Below are 20,566 nucleotides of genomic sequence, written 5' to 3'. Positions count from 1 at the left end.
TTTGAGTCCCTATACCAATGTTTTTAATTGAGTTCTTATACAATTAAACTAATTATTATCAAGAGGAATTTAATTGAAACAAAAATTTAATGCAGAAATCAAATTAAAAGAAAAAAAAGTATATACACCTAATTAAAAATTTCGCAAAACTATAAAAACTAATAGAATAATTAAATCTTTAATTTTTAGTCTCAAGTAAATAAATAAGAACGACCAAGTATCATAGTTGTAATAACTGGACTAGATCGGTCGGTTCAATAAAAAAAATCAGTAAATTGGATTTTCAACTGATCTGATTTAGTCTCTAAACTGTTTAAAATTAAGAATCGATAAAATTGGTCAAAACTAATAAAACTCGATGAAAAATTAGTCCAATCAAATCACTCAAAAGAAAATTTTTTAAATTGATGAACATATGGTTCCAAACACACTATATTATTCTTTATTATTTTATTTGTTAATTATTAATTATATAGTAAAATAATATTTTTAGATATTATTTTAATTTTATATTTATTATATTTAAATTAATAAATTTTTATTATTCATAATTATTAATATAAATGTTATTAAACATGTATAAATACAAAAATATAAAACATTTCTATTAATTATAATATAATTTTTTTTAATTATATGATATTTTTTAATATTATTTTTTAATAAATATATATAATATATAAAAATATAATAAATATAAATTAATTAGTTCGTTATTAAAATAAAACTAATTATTTTAATATAAAAAATAAAATTAAAATTTTTTTATTATGATAAAAAAATTTAGAATTTTATATTTATTTAATAATAATTAAATTATAATTTATTGATTATAATTTGTTAAAATTTGATTGTTTTTAAATATTAGTGAAAATATGTATTTTAAATTTTAATTTTAAGTTTTTGATTATTTTTTATTTTTTATTTGCGTGAGATCGATTTTACCGGTTCAATGAGTAATTCATTGGTTGAATTAATAAATGAATGAACTAATAATCAGATTGGTTCGATCATCAATTCGATTCCGACAACTATACCAAGTATAATATATATTTAATAAATAAAAAATTAAATCAATAAATAAGGACAAAATTTAAACAGATTCCATCAGTACGACAAAATTAGACCACGATTAAAAGATTAGAGGCAGAATTTTAAACGCTTTAAATATTAATAACAAAGTTGAAAAAAATCCCCAAACGCTGGGTGATGGAAACACTAATAATTTAGGATTTTATGAACTTTTCTGATTGTGTTCAAATATGATACATAATATAACTTTTATGTATATAAAAAATAATTTTAGTTTGCTGATCATATGATACGTAATTATATATATATATATATATATATATATATATATATATATATATATATATATATATATATATTTACACTACACATCAATTATATAAATTTATATTGGAAACTTTCATACTAAAATGTATTCAATAATAACAAATATGAGGTTAGTTAAGATTGTCAAAAATATCTCCTCTAAAAAATTTAATTAAATTGATAGAAGAAATATATAAATAATTATATCTTTAACAAATTAAAGATGATAATTATTTAATGTTTAAACTAAAAGATTATGAATTCAAATCATAAATATTACAAAACATATTTTTATAAATTATATATGATAAAAAGTATTTTAAGAAAAAAATTGTACAATAAATTTCTTTTATATCCTCATTATTTATAGTAAAAGTATAAATGTTATTTAAATAATTTACACTAATGAATGTTCTAGTTTATTTAAAAGGTTTATTATAGTTTCGTAAAATTTTCAATTAGGTCCCTATATTTTATTTTTAATTGGGTCTCTGCACCAAAATTTTTTTTTAATTAGGTCCCTCTTGGTAATAATTGGCTTAATTGTATAGGGATCTAACTAAAAAAAAAATTGGTGCAGAGACTCAAATAAAAGGAAAAAAAAGTGTAGAGACTCAATTGAAAAAAAATTTGGTACAGAGACCCAATTAAAAGGAAAAAAAGTATAAGGACCTAACTGAAAATTTTGCGAAACTATAAGAACCAACAGAGTAATTAAACCTGTTTAAAAATATATAATTAGTTAATTTTTCTATTAATAACCTTAATTGTTAAAAGAAAGTAAAAAGTAACCAAAATAAAGAACAAATATAAAAAAAATTAAAAATTTATTACAGATATTTTATTTTTTTTTATGACTTTTATACCATTAGTTTGATCACTCTAAAATCAATACTGATAATTAATTAGTATATATCTAATAAAATTCTAATAAACTATGTTACATATACATTAATAATCAACTATCTATTATATATATATATATATATATATATATATATATATATATAAAAGATGAACTAAATAACATATGTATTATAGGTACATATTGACACGAGAATAATTTATGATAAAAAAAATTTGTGTGAAAAAAATGAAGAGTATTGTTACGGATCGGGCCCGCAGATGCTACATCTGGAATAATCCTTGAATCCGGTTATCCGGATCCGAACCACATCACCGTTTCAGAAGGCCCGAAATCGGCCAACTGAAACTTCTAACCAACTTTCGAATTCAAACGTCTCCCTTATCTTAGCCAAATAAGATAAGATAAGATATTCACCATCACCTATAAATAGAGGATCCAGGTCCCTCCAGGTATTCATTCATTACACACACATCTTACTCCTCTTAGATCCATTCTGACTTGAGCATCGGAGTGTCTTTGCAGGTACCACCCCCTATTGCTCCAGTCAAGTAATCCGACATCCGCCTCGACCGACAAGTTCCCGATCCACCTCTCAACCCGTGCAGAAGACATCCTGTACATTGGCGCCGTCTATAGGGAAAGGGCCGACGAGGTCGACGCCCCATGTTTTGAAGGGCCGTTCTGCCGTTATGACGTTGAGCTGGTGTGGGGCCGCTTGGTGGAGGTCGGCATGTATTTGGCATTTGCTGCAGTTTTTCACCATTTGCATGGAGTCCCTGATAATTAAGGGCCAGAAGTATCCAGCCCGGATGACTTTCTGGACTAGGGTTTTACCCCCAATGTGATGGCCGCAACAGCCTTCATGGATTTCGCGGAGTATGTACTTCGTGTCCCCGATCTCGACGCACTTGAGTAGGGGCTGCGAGAATCCTCGTTTGTACAGTTGTCCTGTCACGATGGTGTAATTGGAGGCTTCCCTTTTTATTCGTTTTGCTTCTTTAGGGTCCTTGAGTAGCGCTCCGTTGAGGAGGTATTGTAGGATAAGGGAGGTCTATGATTCCGGGTCGGAGATTGGTAGGGCGATGTTGGTTGTGGTTGATACGGATGGTGTTCTGACGACTTCCTGGATTAGCGATCGGTTACCTTGTCCTGGCTTGGTGCTGGCCAGTTTCGAGAGTTAGTCTGCCCTTACATTTCGTTCCCTAGGGACGTGTTGTATGGTCACACGATCGAATTCTTCTTTTAGCTTGTTTACTTTGGTGAGGTATTATTGGAGCAAGGGGTCTCGTGTTTGGTAGTCTCCGTTGACTTGGGAGCTGACTACCTGTGAGTCGCTGCATACCTCCAGGATTTTGGCCCCGATCTCTCTGGCTAAAGTTAAGCCGGCCAAGAAGGCCTCATACTCTGCTTGGTTGTTGGAGACCGAGAACTTGTATTGAACAGATTGTTCGATTACGATCCCGTTTTGGCTTTCGAGTATCACTCCGGCTCCTCCAGAAGTGGTGTTGGACGAGCCGTCTACGTGCAGCTTCCAGGTTTCGATGGCGAGGTTTCCTGGAGTCATCTCGGCGATGAAGTCCGCTAGGGCCCGTGCTTTGATCGCGGTCTGGGTTTCGAACGTTATTTGGAACTAGCATAGTTCAATGGACCATGCTACCATTCTTCCTGCTAGGTCAGGCTTATGCAGAACATGTCTGACCGCTTGGTCATCTCGGACTATAATGGGGTGAGCCTGGAAGTATTGGTGAAGGCATAGGGAAGCCGTGAGGAGTGCGAAGGCCAGTTTCTCAAGGCGGGAGTAGCGTGATTCCATGTCTTGGAAGACTTTGCTAACGAAGTAGATGGGTCGCTGGGCTTTATTTTTGTCTTCTCAGACAAGTGACGTGGCCAGTGCTTCTTCCGGTGTGGATAGGTCCAGGTATAAGACCTCGCCAGTCTGGGGTTTGGCGAGAATGGGGGGTTCCGCCAATACCGCTTTGAAGTGTTGGAATGCCTTTTTGCACTCTGTGTCCCATTTGAAGGGGGTTCCTTTCTTCATAAGTTTGAAGAATGGGATTGCTTTCTGGGCTGATGCGCCGAGAAAATGGGATAGGGCGGTCAGTAGGCCGGTCAATTTCTGAATGTCTTTGAGGTTTTTTGGACTTGCCATTTCGAGTAGGGCTTTACACTTCTCGGGGTTTGTCTCTACCCCGCGTTGTGTGATCATGAACCCTATGAATTTTTCTGCTTCCATCCCGAATGCGCATTTTGTCGGCTTAAGGCACATTTGGTGTTTCTTCAAGGTATTCATTACGAGCTTGAGGTCGCTAATGAGTTGTTCGCCGGATACAGTCTTCGCGAGCATGTCATCTATGTAAACTTCTAGCTTGTTCCCGGACAGGCCTTGGAAAATTTTGTTGACGAGCCTTTGGTAAGTGTCTCCGGCGTTTTTAAGGCCGAAAGGTATGACTGTGTAGCAGTATGTGCCGTCGGGAGTGATGAAGTCCGTCTTCTCTTCGTCTAGTCGGTGCATGGGTATCTGGTTATACTGGAATACGCGTCCATGAAGTTGAGGTATTGGTGGCTGGATGCAACGTCCACCAACCCGTCGATATTTGGCAGGGGGAAGGCGTCCTTTGGACAGGCTTTGTTTAAGTCCGTGTAGTCAACGCACATCCGCCACTTCCCATTAGCTTTTTTGACGAGTACGACGTTAGCCAGCCAGGTAACGTAAGGCAATTCCCTGATGAAGCCTGCTTCGAGGAGGGCTTTGACCTGTTTCTTGAGCTTGGAAGCTCGGTCGGGGGACATTTTTTGTCTTCTCTGTGCCACAGGCTTGGCCTTGGGGTCAACGACTAGTCGATGGGACATTAGGTTGGGGTCAATTCCTGGCATGTCTGCGGGCGTAAATGCGAACAAGTCTCTATTTCGTCGTAGGAGACGTGAGAGATTTTCCTTGAGATCGTATGGGAGGTTCCGGTTGATGAAGGTATATTCTTCTTTGGTCTGCCCTATTTGTAGTTTCTCCATGTCCCCCTTTGGTTCCGGTCTGGGTTGTCCATCTTGTCAGGCATCCAGGTCGGCTAAGAATATGCTGGCCGCGTCACGGGATCTCTTCCGTAGGGCCAGGCTAGTGTTGTCGCATTCTCCTGCGATTTTCTGATCTCCGTGGATTGTCCCGATGGAGCCGTCTTCTACGGTGAACTTCATGAGGAAGAATTTGTGAAGATGACGGCAGAGAGGTCGTTGATTGTTTTTCTTCCAAGGATTACGTTGTAGGCGGTGGAATCCTTAAGGGCCACGAACTCGGATAGGATTGTTTTCCTTTGATCTCTTGTCCCTATGGTGAGGAGGAGGACAATGGAGCCATCTGGTTTGAGGAAGTTATCTCCGAGTCCGGTGACTCCGTTGCGGTGTGTTTGGAGGTTGTCATGGCGGAGCCCGAGCTTGTGGAAGGCTCTTCTAAAGAGGATGTTGGAGTTTGCTCCCGTGTCCACCAGTATTCTTCTGACTAGCCCAGTTCCGATCTTTGCCGAAATGATGAAAGGGGCGTCTTCAGCCAAGGTGTCGTGCTGGCAGTCCTCGAGGGAGAATGTTATTGTTTTATTAGTGGTGGCAGTTGGGTTTAGGTTCTTGACTGCCAAGATCTTGAGATCTTTTTTGAGTAGTGCTGATTTTGATTTTCCCGGGGTGTCTTTACCCGTGATGACGTTCACGACGATGGTCGGGTCTATCTCTGGGCTTTCCCTGGTGGCTTGTCTCTGAGTCCTCGGATTACGTCTTTCTCTTTCTGGTGATCTTTCTCTTTCTGCGCATTTTAGTTCCCTGATAATTTTGGTGAACTCGGGGAGCTTGGCGTCTCATATGGCTTGCTCGAGGGCGTCTTTTAGGTCAAAACAGTCTTGTGTCCTATGTCCGTATCCTCAGTGGTAGTCCCAGTACAGGGTCTTGTTGCCGCCCGTTCTTTTCTTGAGCTGTCGGGCCTTCGAGAGAATACCTCAATCTGCTATTTAGTGGTATATCTCAGTGATCGGGGCCGTCAGAGGTGCGTAGTTAGAGAATTTTCCGACTCTGGGGGGTCGGTTTACGTTTGCTAGTTTGGGATGTTCCCTCGGGTTTTCTCTCGGTGGGAGGTTTTGTCGAGGTCCTGTGCTGCCGTGTTGTGTGCTGTCATTCTGCCGTTTATTGGCGGCTATGACCTGGCTTACCTCCTCGTAGTTTATGTACTCCTTTGCGATGCTCTGGAACTTGTGCATGGTCCACACTGGTCTGGTAGTGAGGTGTTTTTGGAAGTCTTCATTCATGAGCCCATTAGTTAGGCAAAGGCTCATGACTGAGTCTGTGAGTCCGTCGACCGTTAAGCACTCGTCATTGAAGTGATCGAGGTATTTTCTTGTTGACTCATCCTGTCTCTGGGTGACTCCCAACAAGCTGATGGGGTGTTTGGCTTTTGTGATTCTGGTGGTGAATTGGGCCATGAATTTTCGCGAGATATCGTGGAAACCAGTTATAGATCCGATAGGAAGGGCGTTGAGCCATTTGATTGCGGACCCAGCTAGGGTTACCGGGAAGGCCCTACATCAGACCGCGTCAGCGGCCTCTTCCAGGTTCATCCTGACCTCGAAAGTTGTTAGGTTTTCCTGGGGATCCTTGGTTCCGTCGTACTTCATATCTGTGGGTTTGTCGAAGCCTTTAGGGAGTTTTGCTTTCAGGATTCTTTCAGTAAAGGGAGTAGCTCCCAATATCACGTGATCGTTTCTTGTGCGTTTGGCTTTTCGGTGTCGTCGGTCATCGTTCGTGTTGTGTTGATGAGCTGGGTCGCGGGAGACGCTGCAGTTGTACCTCTTGCTGTGTCACCGTTCTGGCGACCTGCCGTGTCCATGGTCACGGGAGACGCTGCGATTGTATCTCTTGGTATGTCGCCCTTCTGGGGACCTGCCGTTCCTGATTTCATGGCGAGATCTTGATCTGGAGGTTGCGTGACTTCCATTCTCGGCATTGTGCTTTTCCTTGTTCGCAACTCGGCCATCGAGCTCTTGTACTCAGAGACAGAGGTCTTGTATGATCTGAGTTGCTTTTTCTCCCGGGTTTTCGGGTGTCGTTCCTCGACGATGACGGGGCTCTTTTCTTTGTTATGCACTGGAGTGGACTGGCGAATAGCGATTACTATCCTTCCGTGGGGTGTAGCTTCTTGGTGTTCGGGAGTCGGGTTCCTCGTTCGGGAGTTATCGTGGTGGCTCGGGAATTGCTCTTCGAGTTCGTTTGTCATTCCGTCCCAACGTTGTAAGTTCCCCACAGATGGAAGCTCGAGGTATTCACACACAAGCTCAAAAGAACAAATAGTCGCCCAGCTGTTCGGATGGAGCTGAGACGACGGCACAGAACACCGACTTAGCAACTGCTGAACAAAGGGTGAAAAGGGGAACCGAACGCCGAGACGAGTGAACATCGATTCATAGACCCACATCCAGTTAGGAACGGTCGGGGAATCGAGGTTCAAATAACAAACCCTCTCATCGGCATCGGGGAGGGCAAGCTCATATTGACGCTCAGCATCGCCACCCCCACAAATCGCTCCCTGATCACAGAGCCTCTGGAGATCCGCATCCGTCATCCGCGACAGAACCCCACAAACATCGCTAGTCACCCATGCGTAACGGAGGAAACACCCCAAGAGGGAGCTACTGGAGTACCCACACCCTCATTTCTCAGACGATTCATACCTAAAACAGGGAGGAGCACCACCGTCAGCCTACCAAGACTACGCAAAAACAAGAAAAACTAGCCAAAAACTTACTACTCACTACAATCCACGCAGCGGTGCTCAACCCCTCTAACAAACAAAACCACTACCCAAAACGCAGCACAAGAAAGCAGCAGTAGAAACAATACACAAGGAAAGCAAGTAACAAAGCAAAGGAGGAAAGAACACTAACCTGATAATCCAAATGAAAAGCCTGAAAAGCGCTGAAACAAGGAGCAGAAGCACAACAGCAGAACCTTGATGGCAACGCACGACAGTAACAAAGCAGGGAAAAACCAGAGCAAGAGAAGAGAGAGATCCACAAAGGAGAGGAAAAAAGAACTGAGAAAATGAAACAAAGGAGGGAACAAAAAGCAAAAAAACTAAAATAGTTTCAAAACGAGGAATAGACAAAAATAGCCCTAGAAGAAAGCAAAGGCATGAAAGGACAAACTTGGAAGGCAACCCAAACGTCCCCTCACAATAAAGGCCCCTCTTCGAAAAGCGCAACTGACAGCACACCTTAAATGAAACAGGCACAGGAATATGGAAAGCTCACATCAACCAAAGACACGAACTCTGAAGATGGCGAACCCTAGCCAAACCAAGCACTCAGATCCGACGTGCCGACCTCCCGCAACAAACAGGCCCATCAACCGGAAGACCTATGTCGACAAGCCGAGGAAAAACGCAAACGATAAGAACCATGTCCTCCAGCGACGGTGACCGACTTCACTCGCTCTCTCGTTGCGGGGGCAACTGTATGGATCGGACCCGCAGATGCTACACCCGGAATAACCCCCGAACCCGGTTACCCGGGTCCAAACCACATCACCCTTCCAGAAGGCTCGAAATCAGTCCACTGAAACTCCTAACCAACTTTCGAATTCAAATGTCTCCCTTATTTTAGCCAAATAGGATAAGATAAGATAAGATATTCACCATCACCTATAAATAGAGGACCCAGGTCCCTCTAGGTATTCATTCATTACACACACATCTTACTCCTCTTAGATCCATTCTGACTTCAGCGTCGGAGTGTCTTTGCAAGTACTACCCACTATTGCTCCAGTCAAGTAATCCGGCATCCGCCTCAACCGACAAGTTTTCGATCCACCTTTCAACCCGTACAAAAAACATCCTATACAAGTATATAATCAACTTTAAAAAATTAATAAAAATAAATCACACATTCTCTTAGATAGATATCTAACTATTTATTAAAAAAAATCATCCCTTTATTTTTTCCCTCTCTACTATAGCATATTCAAGACATAAAACTAAATTTAGTTATTGATTTATTGTATATACATAATATTTTTTATTTTAAATTCATATTTATATTTAGAATTAGATAGAATATTTAATTAATAAGACGTATATTAGATAATTATCAGAATTTATTATTTTTAGTCAACAGTTCATCATTAATATTTATTAAACTAAGAAAATTAAGTTAATAAAAAATAATAGAGACTATTAAAATTTATTATTTTAATTTTGATTATTATATTACTTATAAATTATCAACTTAATTCATTTAGTCTAATAATTAAATAATATAATTTATTTTATATTTTTAAATATTAATCTACTGCTAACTGATGGCTTTCTAATATTTTTCTTAAATTAATACCTAAAAATAATAATAAAAAAAATAAATTTTAATGACCTTAACATTTTTCGATTATTAATAATGCAAATTTATAGTTGTTAATTAACGACAATAATATAGTGTTCCACTTAGTAAGTTTATGCATGACAATCACTTTATTAAGGCGCCAAACCAAATCATGTATTATATATACATGAAACCAAGAGGGTTTCTGCTACTACAACAACCAAACCACACTGAACCAGACACAAACAAAAACAAAAAGAAAAATGGCCTTTTCTGATGTTTATTCTCCTCCTACACCTCCACCTCCACCTCTCACGAAATACGATGTTTTTATCAGCTTCAACGGTAAAGACACTCGTAATGGCTTCACCAGCCACCTTCACTCTGCTCTGTGCAGAAACCAGATCGAAACATTCATAGATTATAGAATTGAGAAAGGTGGTGAGATCTGGGAAGAACTCGTGCAAGCCATAAGAGACTCGTCGGTGTATCTGGTCATCTTCTCAGAGCACTATGCGTCTTCAAAGTGGTGCTTGCGGGAGCTTGCTGAGATCATAGAACTCACAAACATGGTGGAAAAGGGACACCACCATATTATTCCTGTGTTCTACAGGATTGAACCCACGCATGTTCGGAAGCAGACGGGAAGCTACTACAGTGTGTTCGCAGAGTATGACAGAAATTTGGATTATCGCCTTGTGCGCCAGTGGAGGAAGGCACTCTTCCATGCAGCCAATATCTCAGGATTCGAATATAACCATCACCATAGCAGGTAAAAATGTAAAACAACTTCACTGTAATCAGGATCTTTCTGTTTTAACTTTTAATTTATGTTTAAAGAAAAGTGTTAGGACAGCAAATTTTGTTATTTGTATTCATTATATTATTAATGTTTTTAATAGTGTGAGAGCAAATTTAATAGTGTAAAATTATTTATTTTTCGTTTGATGGTTAAGTGCTAACCAGATTTTAATAAAAAGAGTAAAAGACTGATCTCCTAAACTTTTTCTATTGAAAATTAGCAAGCTAATTTTTAAAATTAATATCACTAATCTTTTGAAATTATTTTTTTATTTTGAATTTTAAATTCTAAATTCTAATTCTATAACAATGTTATATGATTACTATAATTTATTATTTTTAATCAACAGTTAGTCATTAATATTTAAAAATATTGAGTAAACATATAATAGATAAAGATAAATTCTATCAAATTATCTTTAAAATAAATGATAATAAATTACTTCTTGTGGTGGTTAATCATAATTTTTTTTTTATTCATAGTGTTGGTGATGATCATGATCAAAATTATTATAGTGACAAAAAGAATTATGAATGGTACATTTTATATTCGAAAATTGAGTGATAATAATTTTAATGAATATAAGATTGTGTTTTGTCTCACAATATTGTCATTGTTATTAGATGATTATAAATATATTGAAAAGTACAACGAACAATGATATTCATATAAAACATTTAATTCTCAAGATAAAGATCCCTTTCAAGTTTTTTTTTTTTTAGAGTGGGTTATAAATTAAATTACTATTAGTGTGAATTTTTTATTATTATATTACATGATGAATTAATCAAAGTATGTAAAAAAAACTTAATAAAAATAATGGTAAAAAAGAAGAGAACATTAATTTGCATAGGACATAAAATTGGAGAGATTTAAGAAGTTCTCTAGGAGGAATAGAGAAGATTGTTGAAAATAATAAAAAAAAAGAATTATCGCAGAAAGAGTTTTAAATTTTAGTTTTTATACTTCTTGGATTTTTTTTAAATATTTTATTTTATGGTTGGAACTAATTAATAAGTGTATATATAATATGGAAAAAAATATGAGATTCCTATAATAATTTTATAATTTGTAAAAAAAAGTTATAATATAATTAATTAATTTGTTAGGTTATCAAAATTTAGATTAAATTAATAATTAAAATTAATTATATGATAAATTGATTAATTTTATCTAATAATTATTAGATATATATGATAAAATGATAATTTATGCTTTATTTTAAAAAGAATTGGAATTTACCCCTTAAAATTTTTTCTTAACTAGTAAAAAAAATAGAATAAATTAATGCCAATTTTTATATTCCAACATTTACATATTCCATCTTTATTATTGTTATTTGCATTCATGTTTGGTTTTGTTACGTAAAGATATCATCGTTGGAATATTTCTTTAATTATATAGTATATACGATTAATATAAGAAGCTTTTGATATGTTCCCACCATTGAAATAGACCTACAATAATATATTTAGAAAAAGTATAGGGCCAGCAACTTTGTTAAATTCTGTCTAGTATATAACCAGCAAAGAAAAGTGAGTCATTAGATAAAATTTTATACTAATTTTACACCATTAAAATTATTATTAATGACTATTTAATGGTTATAAATCACAAAAATAATTGACCCTAACATTCCTCATATATTTATATAATATATCCAATCCTCCCCTCTACGCATTGGCATATAATCTTTTTAATTAGCGTAATTATAAACGTAAGCACGCATATACACATCAAATATTAAATATATACTACTTGATGGATACAACCATGGCTTGTACTCTTTTTAATTAGCCGTGTGTGTTTATGCCATCAGTTTCACCATTTTCCTAAAATTGATGTTCTAATAGATTTGCATTTCCAATGCGAGTGTTAAGATATATATTTTTTTAATTTTATAAAATGATACAATAATATCTGTAGAATTATATGTTATAAATAATTATTTAAAATAAAAAATAAAATTTACTTTTTCAATACTTAATTTTATATAAATTTAAATTTTATATTATTTATAATTATACAAAGGACAAAATATTATTGTTTTTCTATCAAGTTGATATTTCTTTAAAACGAAACCGTTTTCATTTTATTTATCAAATTTAATGTAAGTTGCAATTTTAAATGAGTTTATTTCTTGAAAATATAAAAATTAATATCACCACTAAAAAAATTATTTTTAACATTCATTTATTCTATTTTTAATAATAATAAAAATATTCATTAATAAATTTATCGACAATTAAGCATTAGTCGTTTTATATTTTGTTATTAAAAAAAATTTAACAACAATTATATAATTTTTAATAAAAATTTTTTTAATAATCTCAAGAAAATATAATTACTATTAAAATATATAATAATAATGATAATTACATAATTATTACAAAAATACAACTTAAATATAATACATAGTGGCTATTATATTATTATCGCTAAAAATTTGTCACTTTAAATAATTTTAGTTGCACTGTAATCCAAAAGAACTTTGTTAGAGTTACTCTATCTATAGATAGCAACTATAATTATAATTAGGGGTAGAAACAAGTTAGATCAGGCCAGTTAATTAATCTGAGTCTGACTTGCAGTTTATTATAGGCTTTTTATAAAATATTAGATCTGGCCTGTTATTCAACTTGATCTGTCCTAAAACTTATTAAAAGATCTGATATTTTTTTTTACAAAAATAAAAATATTATTTAAAAATTTATTTTTTAATAAAAATATTTATATGTAATATATCATATTTAATATTTATAAAAAATTTTAATCTTTTAAAATAATTAAAATATAAAAAAATATTAATAATAAAATATAATAAATTTAAAATTTTTCAAAATTTTGTTAATAACAAAAAATTATTTATATATTTAATTATGTTTTAATAGACTCATGCAGGTCTAGTAGATCAATAAGATTAATTAGTAAGTCTAGACCTAATCTATTAATATATTAAGACTTTTAAAAGAGTTTAAATCTATATCTCTTTTATAACAAATTAGACCAAACACAAATCAGACTACAAATCTCTGACAAGTCGTCTAACCTTTTTTCACCCCTAATTACAATTACAAATATTGTAGTTACAGTCGAGGTCAATGCTCATCATCTTGACACTGATTTAAATAATTTGATCACAACATAACTACATTAAAATCATATTAGATTTCATTATAAAAACTAAAAATATTGTATAAATACTAAAAATTAGAAACTAAATTAATTTTACAATTGTGTTCATTTGTTCCATCCATATATGCTCATATATTTTCACTCATTTGTGAGTTCTTTTCCTGAATTGTAGCGTTTTAAACTATTGTTAAATATTTTTGCGGCTTACAAATTTTAAAACTTTTTTTATTTATTTTGTTTTTTAATTTTTCTTTCGGTACACTTTTTCTTTCCAACATCATACTCACTCTTTAAAAGATTGAACAACTTATCCCTCATCTTCTTACTTTGCATTATTATTTTTTATTTATTTATCTTACCTTTCATCTCGATTTTTGTTTTGATTCAATGTGTGGGAGTTTCAAAAAACTGCATCTTGGAGGAAGTTGAAAACAATGTATATTTGCAAGAACTTTTAATTTTTAAAATTTTATTACATATTTGTGGGATTTAAAATCCTATAATAATTAAATTTAAAATGTAACTATTTATTGTTGTGCGTGAAACCCACAAATACAACTAAAATTTCCACAGATGAGTAAAAAATAACGAAGTATGGATCGAACATTGAGTAAAGACTAACGTGGTTAATGTTATTAAATTTGAGGGCTAATTTGATTGTGTGAAAATTTGAAGGACTAATTTACTAACGGATAAAATTTGAAGAACTATATTTTTGGATATATATATATATATATATATATATATATATATATATATATATATATATATATATATATATATATATATTCAGCTTTTATTTATATTTTTATGAGTAAACATTTAAATTACTCTCAAACGAATTTTAGATCAAATACTTTGACCCTCTAAATGAAAGCACAAAAATTTTTAACCACAAAATATAAAAAATTTTGCTACACAAACACTAAAATTCTGGAGCTGGACTTGATTAAACCCGACTTTAATTAGTTCAGGTATTAGTTTTGGAGTTGCGGAATTTAAACCAATCCAATTACTTGATTTGGTTTATATTAATTTTAAAAAATAAAATATAATAATATATATATAACATTATTTTTTTAATTTAAATTATGATATTTATTTAAGTATAATTTTGATGATATATTATTTTTATTTAATTTTTTATTATTATATATTATTTATATAAATTTTTCCATTGTTTATATATTTTTCAATTTTTTTTAAATTTTATTTTCAATCGAATACTCAATTATCCGAACTAATATTAATTTAACTCATATTTAATTGGTTGGGATTAATTTGGAACCACTAATAAAAAATTTTAAATTCGAACCAACTCAAACCATTAAAATTTAATCAATTAATTCTCATTTTTTTTAAACTCGAATAAACTCGACCCGTATATAACTTATTTTTATCATCAAAGTTTTGTGATAAGTAGATTTTAGTAATTTTGGTTAGTAACTAGTCAATATAAATATTAAGTTATTTTTAATAAATAAATTTTATTTATTTATTTATATAAATCTTAATAAATATAAATATAAATAATGTTAATTTATATGTATAAATTTTAATAAATATAAATTATGTATTTTATGAATATAAATTTTTATAAATATAAGTATAAATTATTACTGTTTATTTTATCTCTTTTTTTTTTGTATGTATACATTTTAACTTTTTTTGAGTTAAATTACACATGGTAGGACTGAATCTGACCTCATTGAAGGCATAGTCCAAATGATTGTCCGGAAATTGGATCAGAAATACACAAGTGAACTCAGGAGCCCTTTTATACATGACCAAAATTATGCATCCATTGAATCTGTATTGATCAACTCACAGGAAGTTCGAACCATTGGAATTTGGGGCATGGGCGGCATAGGAAAAACAACTATTGCGGCTGCCATTTTTCAAGAGTTCTCTCCCAAGTATGAAGGTAGTTGTTTCTTGGCCAATGTAAGAGAAGAATCTTCAAGGCATGGCCTCAACTACATTTTCAATAGACTTCTTTCTGAGTTGCTGCAGGAACATGTTCATATTACCACTCCAAAGATTGTGTCTTCTGCTATACTCCGTAGATTGAGGCGTAAGAAAGTTTTCATTGTACTAGATGATGTGAATACTTCTGAGCTTCTAGAAAACTTGCTTGGAGTGGGACAAGATTATCTTGGACTTGGTAGCAAAGTTATTGTTACCACCAGAGATAAGCATGTTCTTCTGAGTAGATCAGTTGATCATATCCATCAAGTCACGGAAATGAATGATGAGAACTCTCTCAAACTGTTCAGCTTGAATGCCTTCAACAGAACCCATCCTCCTGAAAATGAATACTGGGAGCTATCAAAAAGGGCACTTGCTTATGCCAGAGGAAATCCTTTAGCTTTGAAAGTTTTGGGGTCATTTCTTCATTCCAAAAGTGAAAAGGAATGGGACAATGCATTGACAAAACTAAAGAGGATTCCTAATGCAGATATTCAGAAGGTGTTGAGGTTGAGCTTCAATGAATTAGATGATACAGAGAAGGATATATTTCTAGATATTGCATGCTTTTTTAAAGGAGAAGAGAAAGAAAAAGTGATAAGAATATTGAATGAGTGTGGCTTCTTTGCAGATATTGGAATAAGAAACCTTTTAGACAAGGCTCTTATATCAATAGCTACCAATAAAAGCATACAAATGCATGACTTGATACAGGAAATGGGTCACAAAATTGTGTGCGAAGAATCTCTCAAGAATCCTGGAAAGCGTAGCAGAGTGTGGCACCCAGATGAAATTTGCAACATATTAAAAAATGATGAAGTAAGTGAATGACATTTTAATAGAACAAATGTTTTTTTAATAAAATATATAGCCTATATAATAATGAAAAATTAGTTACACTAACATTGATTATTATTATATTTATCTGTCAGGGGTCCGCTACAATTGAAACCATATATTTGGATATGACTGAGCGGACAGAAATATGTATAAGCTCTGATGCACTTAGAAAGATGCCAAAGCTAAGGTTACTTGCTTTTGCTAACAACAATGGCTTTGGACAAAAGAGAGTTGATTATACGTTGAGTCTTCCAACAAATCTGGAGTTGCCTAATAACTTGAGATACATTCAATGGGATGGATGTCCATTAAAATCTCTATCAACCACTTCTTGGCCAAGCAAGCTTGTTGAACTCTCCATGCCGTATAGTGATCTTGAAAAGCTTTGGGATGAGCCCCTGGTAATTTTTTTTCTCAACAATCTTAGGTGTACACAAAAATCAATAATAAGTTATTAATATAAAATATATATTAAAATATAAATACATATTTAAAATATATTAAATTATACATGTATTTATATATAAATATATTGATAATTGATATTAGTGGTTGATTTTGATATATATATATATATATATATATATATATATATATATGTTTTTTTTTCCTTCTAAATTTATCCATGACAATAAGTTTAAGGAAAAATATAAATCTTCTGTTAAATAATATATTAATTAAAATTTATGTGTTTATACAAGAATAATTCTATCTGTTTATTAGAGTTTACAAATTAACTTGCTTGGTCCATTGTATGCTGTTGCAGAATTTTCCAAGTTTGGAGCTAATTTATCTGGCTAGTTCGAAACGAATGATAGAGTGTCCAGATTTGTCCGGTGCTCCAAATCTAAAAGAAGTGTGGGTGAATGGTTGTGACAAATTAACTCATCTTCATCCTTCTATTTTATCTCTTCCAAAGCTTTCAGGGTTATGTGTGTTTCGATGCAAAGAACTTAAGAGCCTTTCTTGCACCACTTGTTCACCATCTCTTAGAGATGTCGTTGCTTATGGTTGCCCAAATCTGCAAGAATTCTCTATCCCAATTTCAAAAGATAATTCTCATATTAATCTGCATTTGAGGTCAACTGCCTTAAACCAACTACCTTCATCAATTGTGCATCTTCAAAATCTTGATAACTTCTCATTTCCAATCAGTGATCTCCTCATGGATCTTCCAGAAAAGTACACCAAACAAATCATGCTTTCAGACCCTAATAATCATGAATCTGACTCAGTGGCCACCTTACGCAGAATACTACCCAGCCCTATGTTCCATTACCTAAAAGAATTGAAATTTGATGGATGTCAAAGTTTAACTGAACTCCCAGACAACATCTCACTGTTATCATCATTGTTGGTGATAAGACTCCACAACACTAATATCATGACCTTTCCAGAAAACATTAAGACTCTTCCGAGACTCAAAATTGTTTTACTTTGTCATTGTGAAAGGTTACAACATGTGCCAGCGCTTCCACCTTCCGTTCATCACTTCAAGGCCTGGGACTGCAAATCTTTGAGGACAGTGTCAAGCTCCACAAGTGAACTAAAAAGACAACACGGTACTACTTTTATATTCGTAAACTGCGTGAATTTGGATGAAGAGTCATGCAATACCATTTTGGAAGATGCCATTGTTAGGATGGACACTAGGGCTAAAACACAACAACTCTCACCAAGATTGGAAGAAAATAGAAATGAAGAGTGCACTGTTGTTGATGATGATGATGGCTTTCTTAGTGAGGATAACGCCAACGTTGGCAAGGTTTGTTATTTCTTGCCAAGTAGAGGCAGTAAACTTGGTGGCTTGTTCCATCGTGGCTCTTCACAAAATTCCATCAGCATTCAACTGCCACAAGGTTCCAATTTCTTTGGCTTCATATTCTACTTGGTTGTTCCACCAATACAACCATGCAATACTGGTGGTGACCTTGACATTAGGTTTGGGTTTGAATGTTACTTGGAAACAAGTTGGGGTCAAAGGACCCATATAGCAAGTTCGTCCTTAATAGAATGGAGCTGCGAATTTTATTATGGATATCAGATGAATCTTTTGTCGGATCATGTGTTATTATGGTATGATTCACAATGCTGTAAGCAGATAATGGAAATAATCAGAGGAAGAAAGGCCATTGATGATGATGACAAGAATGCAAATCTGGAAGTTAAGTTCTTTGCTCGGCTACCAAACAAGGAAGAAGTGGTGATAAAAGAGTGTGGCATCCGTTGGATATACACAAATATGGAGAAGGAATCAAGAGTGTGCAGGTTCAAGAGAAGCAGGCAAGTTTTCGAGTTAGAAGAAAAGGACTTGGAATCTGATGATGAAGGAGAAGAACTAGTTCCTCCAGCAAAGAAATTTAAGAATAGCTTAATGGAAGTTGAATCAGTAGAAAACTTGAGGTAATCTTTTAATTAATTAATTGGTTACTATAACTGAGTGTTAAGCAAATAAGTTTAATTTAATTTATGCATGCTTTAGCCAGCAAGATATGCTAATAATATTTTCCTCTTTAAAACAAAACAAAAAAAAATGAACAGGAAAAAGCTTGAACAACTTTTGCACATTCAATTTGATGGAGGCTTTCGTAGCGCGGAGATCAAACTGGGGTACAATGTGTAGTCCATTTACAATTAGTTCTTATAAGCAATTTCAGTTTAAAGATACATATTTTGATTATATTCCTTTTATTAATAACCTAGGACTGGATATTCTAGCTAATATTGTATCATGTTACTATCTTCTGTTTTTTTATATATATTTTTCCTTCTACCATTTTGTTGATATTGGGTTTTTTTTTTTTATTAACATAGTATTATTGTTCTCTTCATAATAGAAATATAGCAACTGCACATCATTATTGCTGAAGATGGGTAAACTTGAATGCCGAAGAAGAGCTTCCAGTGCCTTCAATAGTTCAGTGCCATCAAAATGGGTTCTTCCCAGTTATTTTTTCTTTTTGGTCTCACTCCTTCTCAATTATATTTCTAAATACTATTCTCTCTTTCTATTTGTTATTTTCTATTTGCGAACACTCAAATAAAAATAAAAATGCTCATTTCATCTTTTGTTAAAGATGTTTTTGTGTTACATTTTAATTGATTTTTATATAATTTATTCGATATTTTTCGTCACATATTATTAAATTCTTTAAAAAATTTTCTTTTCAAAGATAATAAAAAATATTTAAATTGAACTAAAACCAAATAGATAATAGAATAACTATTAGATTTTTTTTTTGAAATTATTTATATAAAAAATATGTCACACTCATCAATTAATATATATATATATATATATATATATATAATTTTTTTAAAGTAAAATTTATCATACGAGTTATATCGATAACAAGCTCAAACCTCTTAAAATTTTTACAAATAAAAAAATAATTAATTTATATTCGTACTATATATAAAATAATTACTATATTATTATTATATTATAAATTAAAATTCACTAATTTAAATTTATTTTCATTTTTAATATAAATATTAGAAATAAATAAAATTTTAGATTTAGTGTAACAAAAATAATGTTTGAAAAAATATGGATTTTTTTATTTTATTTTTGAAAAAAATCCAAAAAAGCACTTATGTTAGAGGCGCGGTTTTTACGAAACAAAATCATCAATCTTGATTTACAAATGCACCTCATATTTTTATAAAATTACGTTTCAATCTCATTTAAATTATATATCTCCATTTTATGAACTGTATAAAAAATCATTAGGGCCAAACAAGTCTTGTTAAAACACAGTATGAATATTGAGCCAATTTAGATTCCAGAAGACATACGGCAAAACCAATTAGTGATGGATTAATTCAAGATGAGTGAAGTGGAAAACAAAACCAAAGGGAATGGAAACTGGCTAGAAACTACTGTTTTGATGTATACGAAATTACGAAGGAGACATTGAGCAATAGATAAGAGCAGAGATATTAAAATATTTCCAATAATTTCAGTCCAGACATCACGTTACTATAATTTATCATTTTAGGTCAATTTATTTAATTAAATTGTTTGGAATCTAAAATTATTAAATTACAATTTTTTTAATATTATATACGTATTTGTAATATTTACATATCTACAAAAATCATTATAAAATGTAAATCTGTAGTTTCTGACGATTTCTTCATCATAATCCATTTTTTTTAGAAAACACAGCAATTTTTAGTCATCACACAAATTTACATTTAATTTTAAAATTATTACACCTGTACCGATTTCGATATATATATATATATATATATATATATATATATATA

General features: G+C 32.8%; 1 protein-coding gene across 1 annotated transcript; it reads left to right on the top strand.

The window, feature by feature from the left end:
• Positions 1-9,706: 9,706 nt before the first annotated feature.
• On the top strand, positions 9,707-19,370 carry LOC112708790 (TMV resistance protein N-like). The gene is made up of 6 exons (XM_072201856.1): positions 9,707-10,321; positions 15,178-16,273; positions 16,387-16,695; positions 17,061-18,697; positions 18,836-18,904; positions 19,132-19,370. The coding sequence occupies exons 1-6, from the start codon at positions 9,813-9,815 to the stop codon at positions 19,160-19,162; spliced, it is 3,651 nt and encodes a 1,216-aa protein (XP_072057957.1). The 5' UTR covers positions 9,707-9,812; the 3' UTR covers positions 19,163-19,370.
• Positions 19,371-20,566: the final 1,196 nt, after the last annotated feature.

The sequence above is a fragment of the Arachis hypogaea genome, chromosome 9, assembly GCF_003086295.3.
Source record: "Arachis hypogaea cultivar Tifrunner chromosome 9, arahy.Tifrunner.gnm2.J5K5, whole genome shotgun sequence".
In the NCBI taxonomy this organism is placed as follows: Eukaryota; Viridiplantae; Streptophyta; class Magnoliopsida; order Fabales; family Fabaceae; genus Arachis; species Arachis hypogaea.
This window is presented reverse-complemented; position numbering and strand designations above follow the sequence as displayed.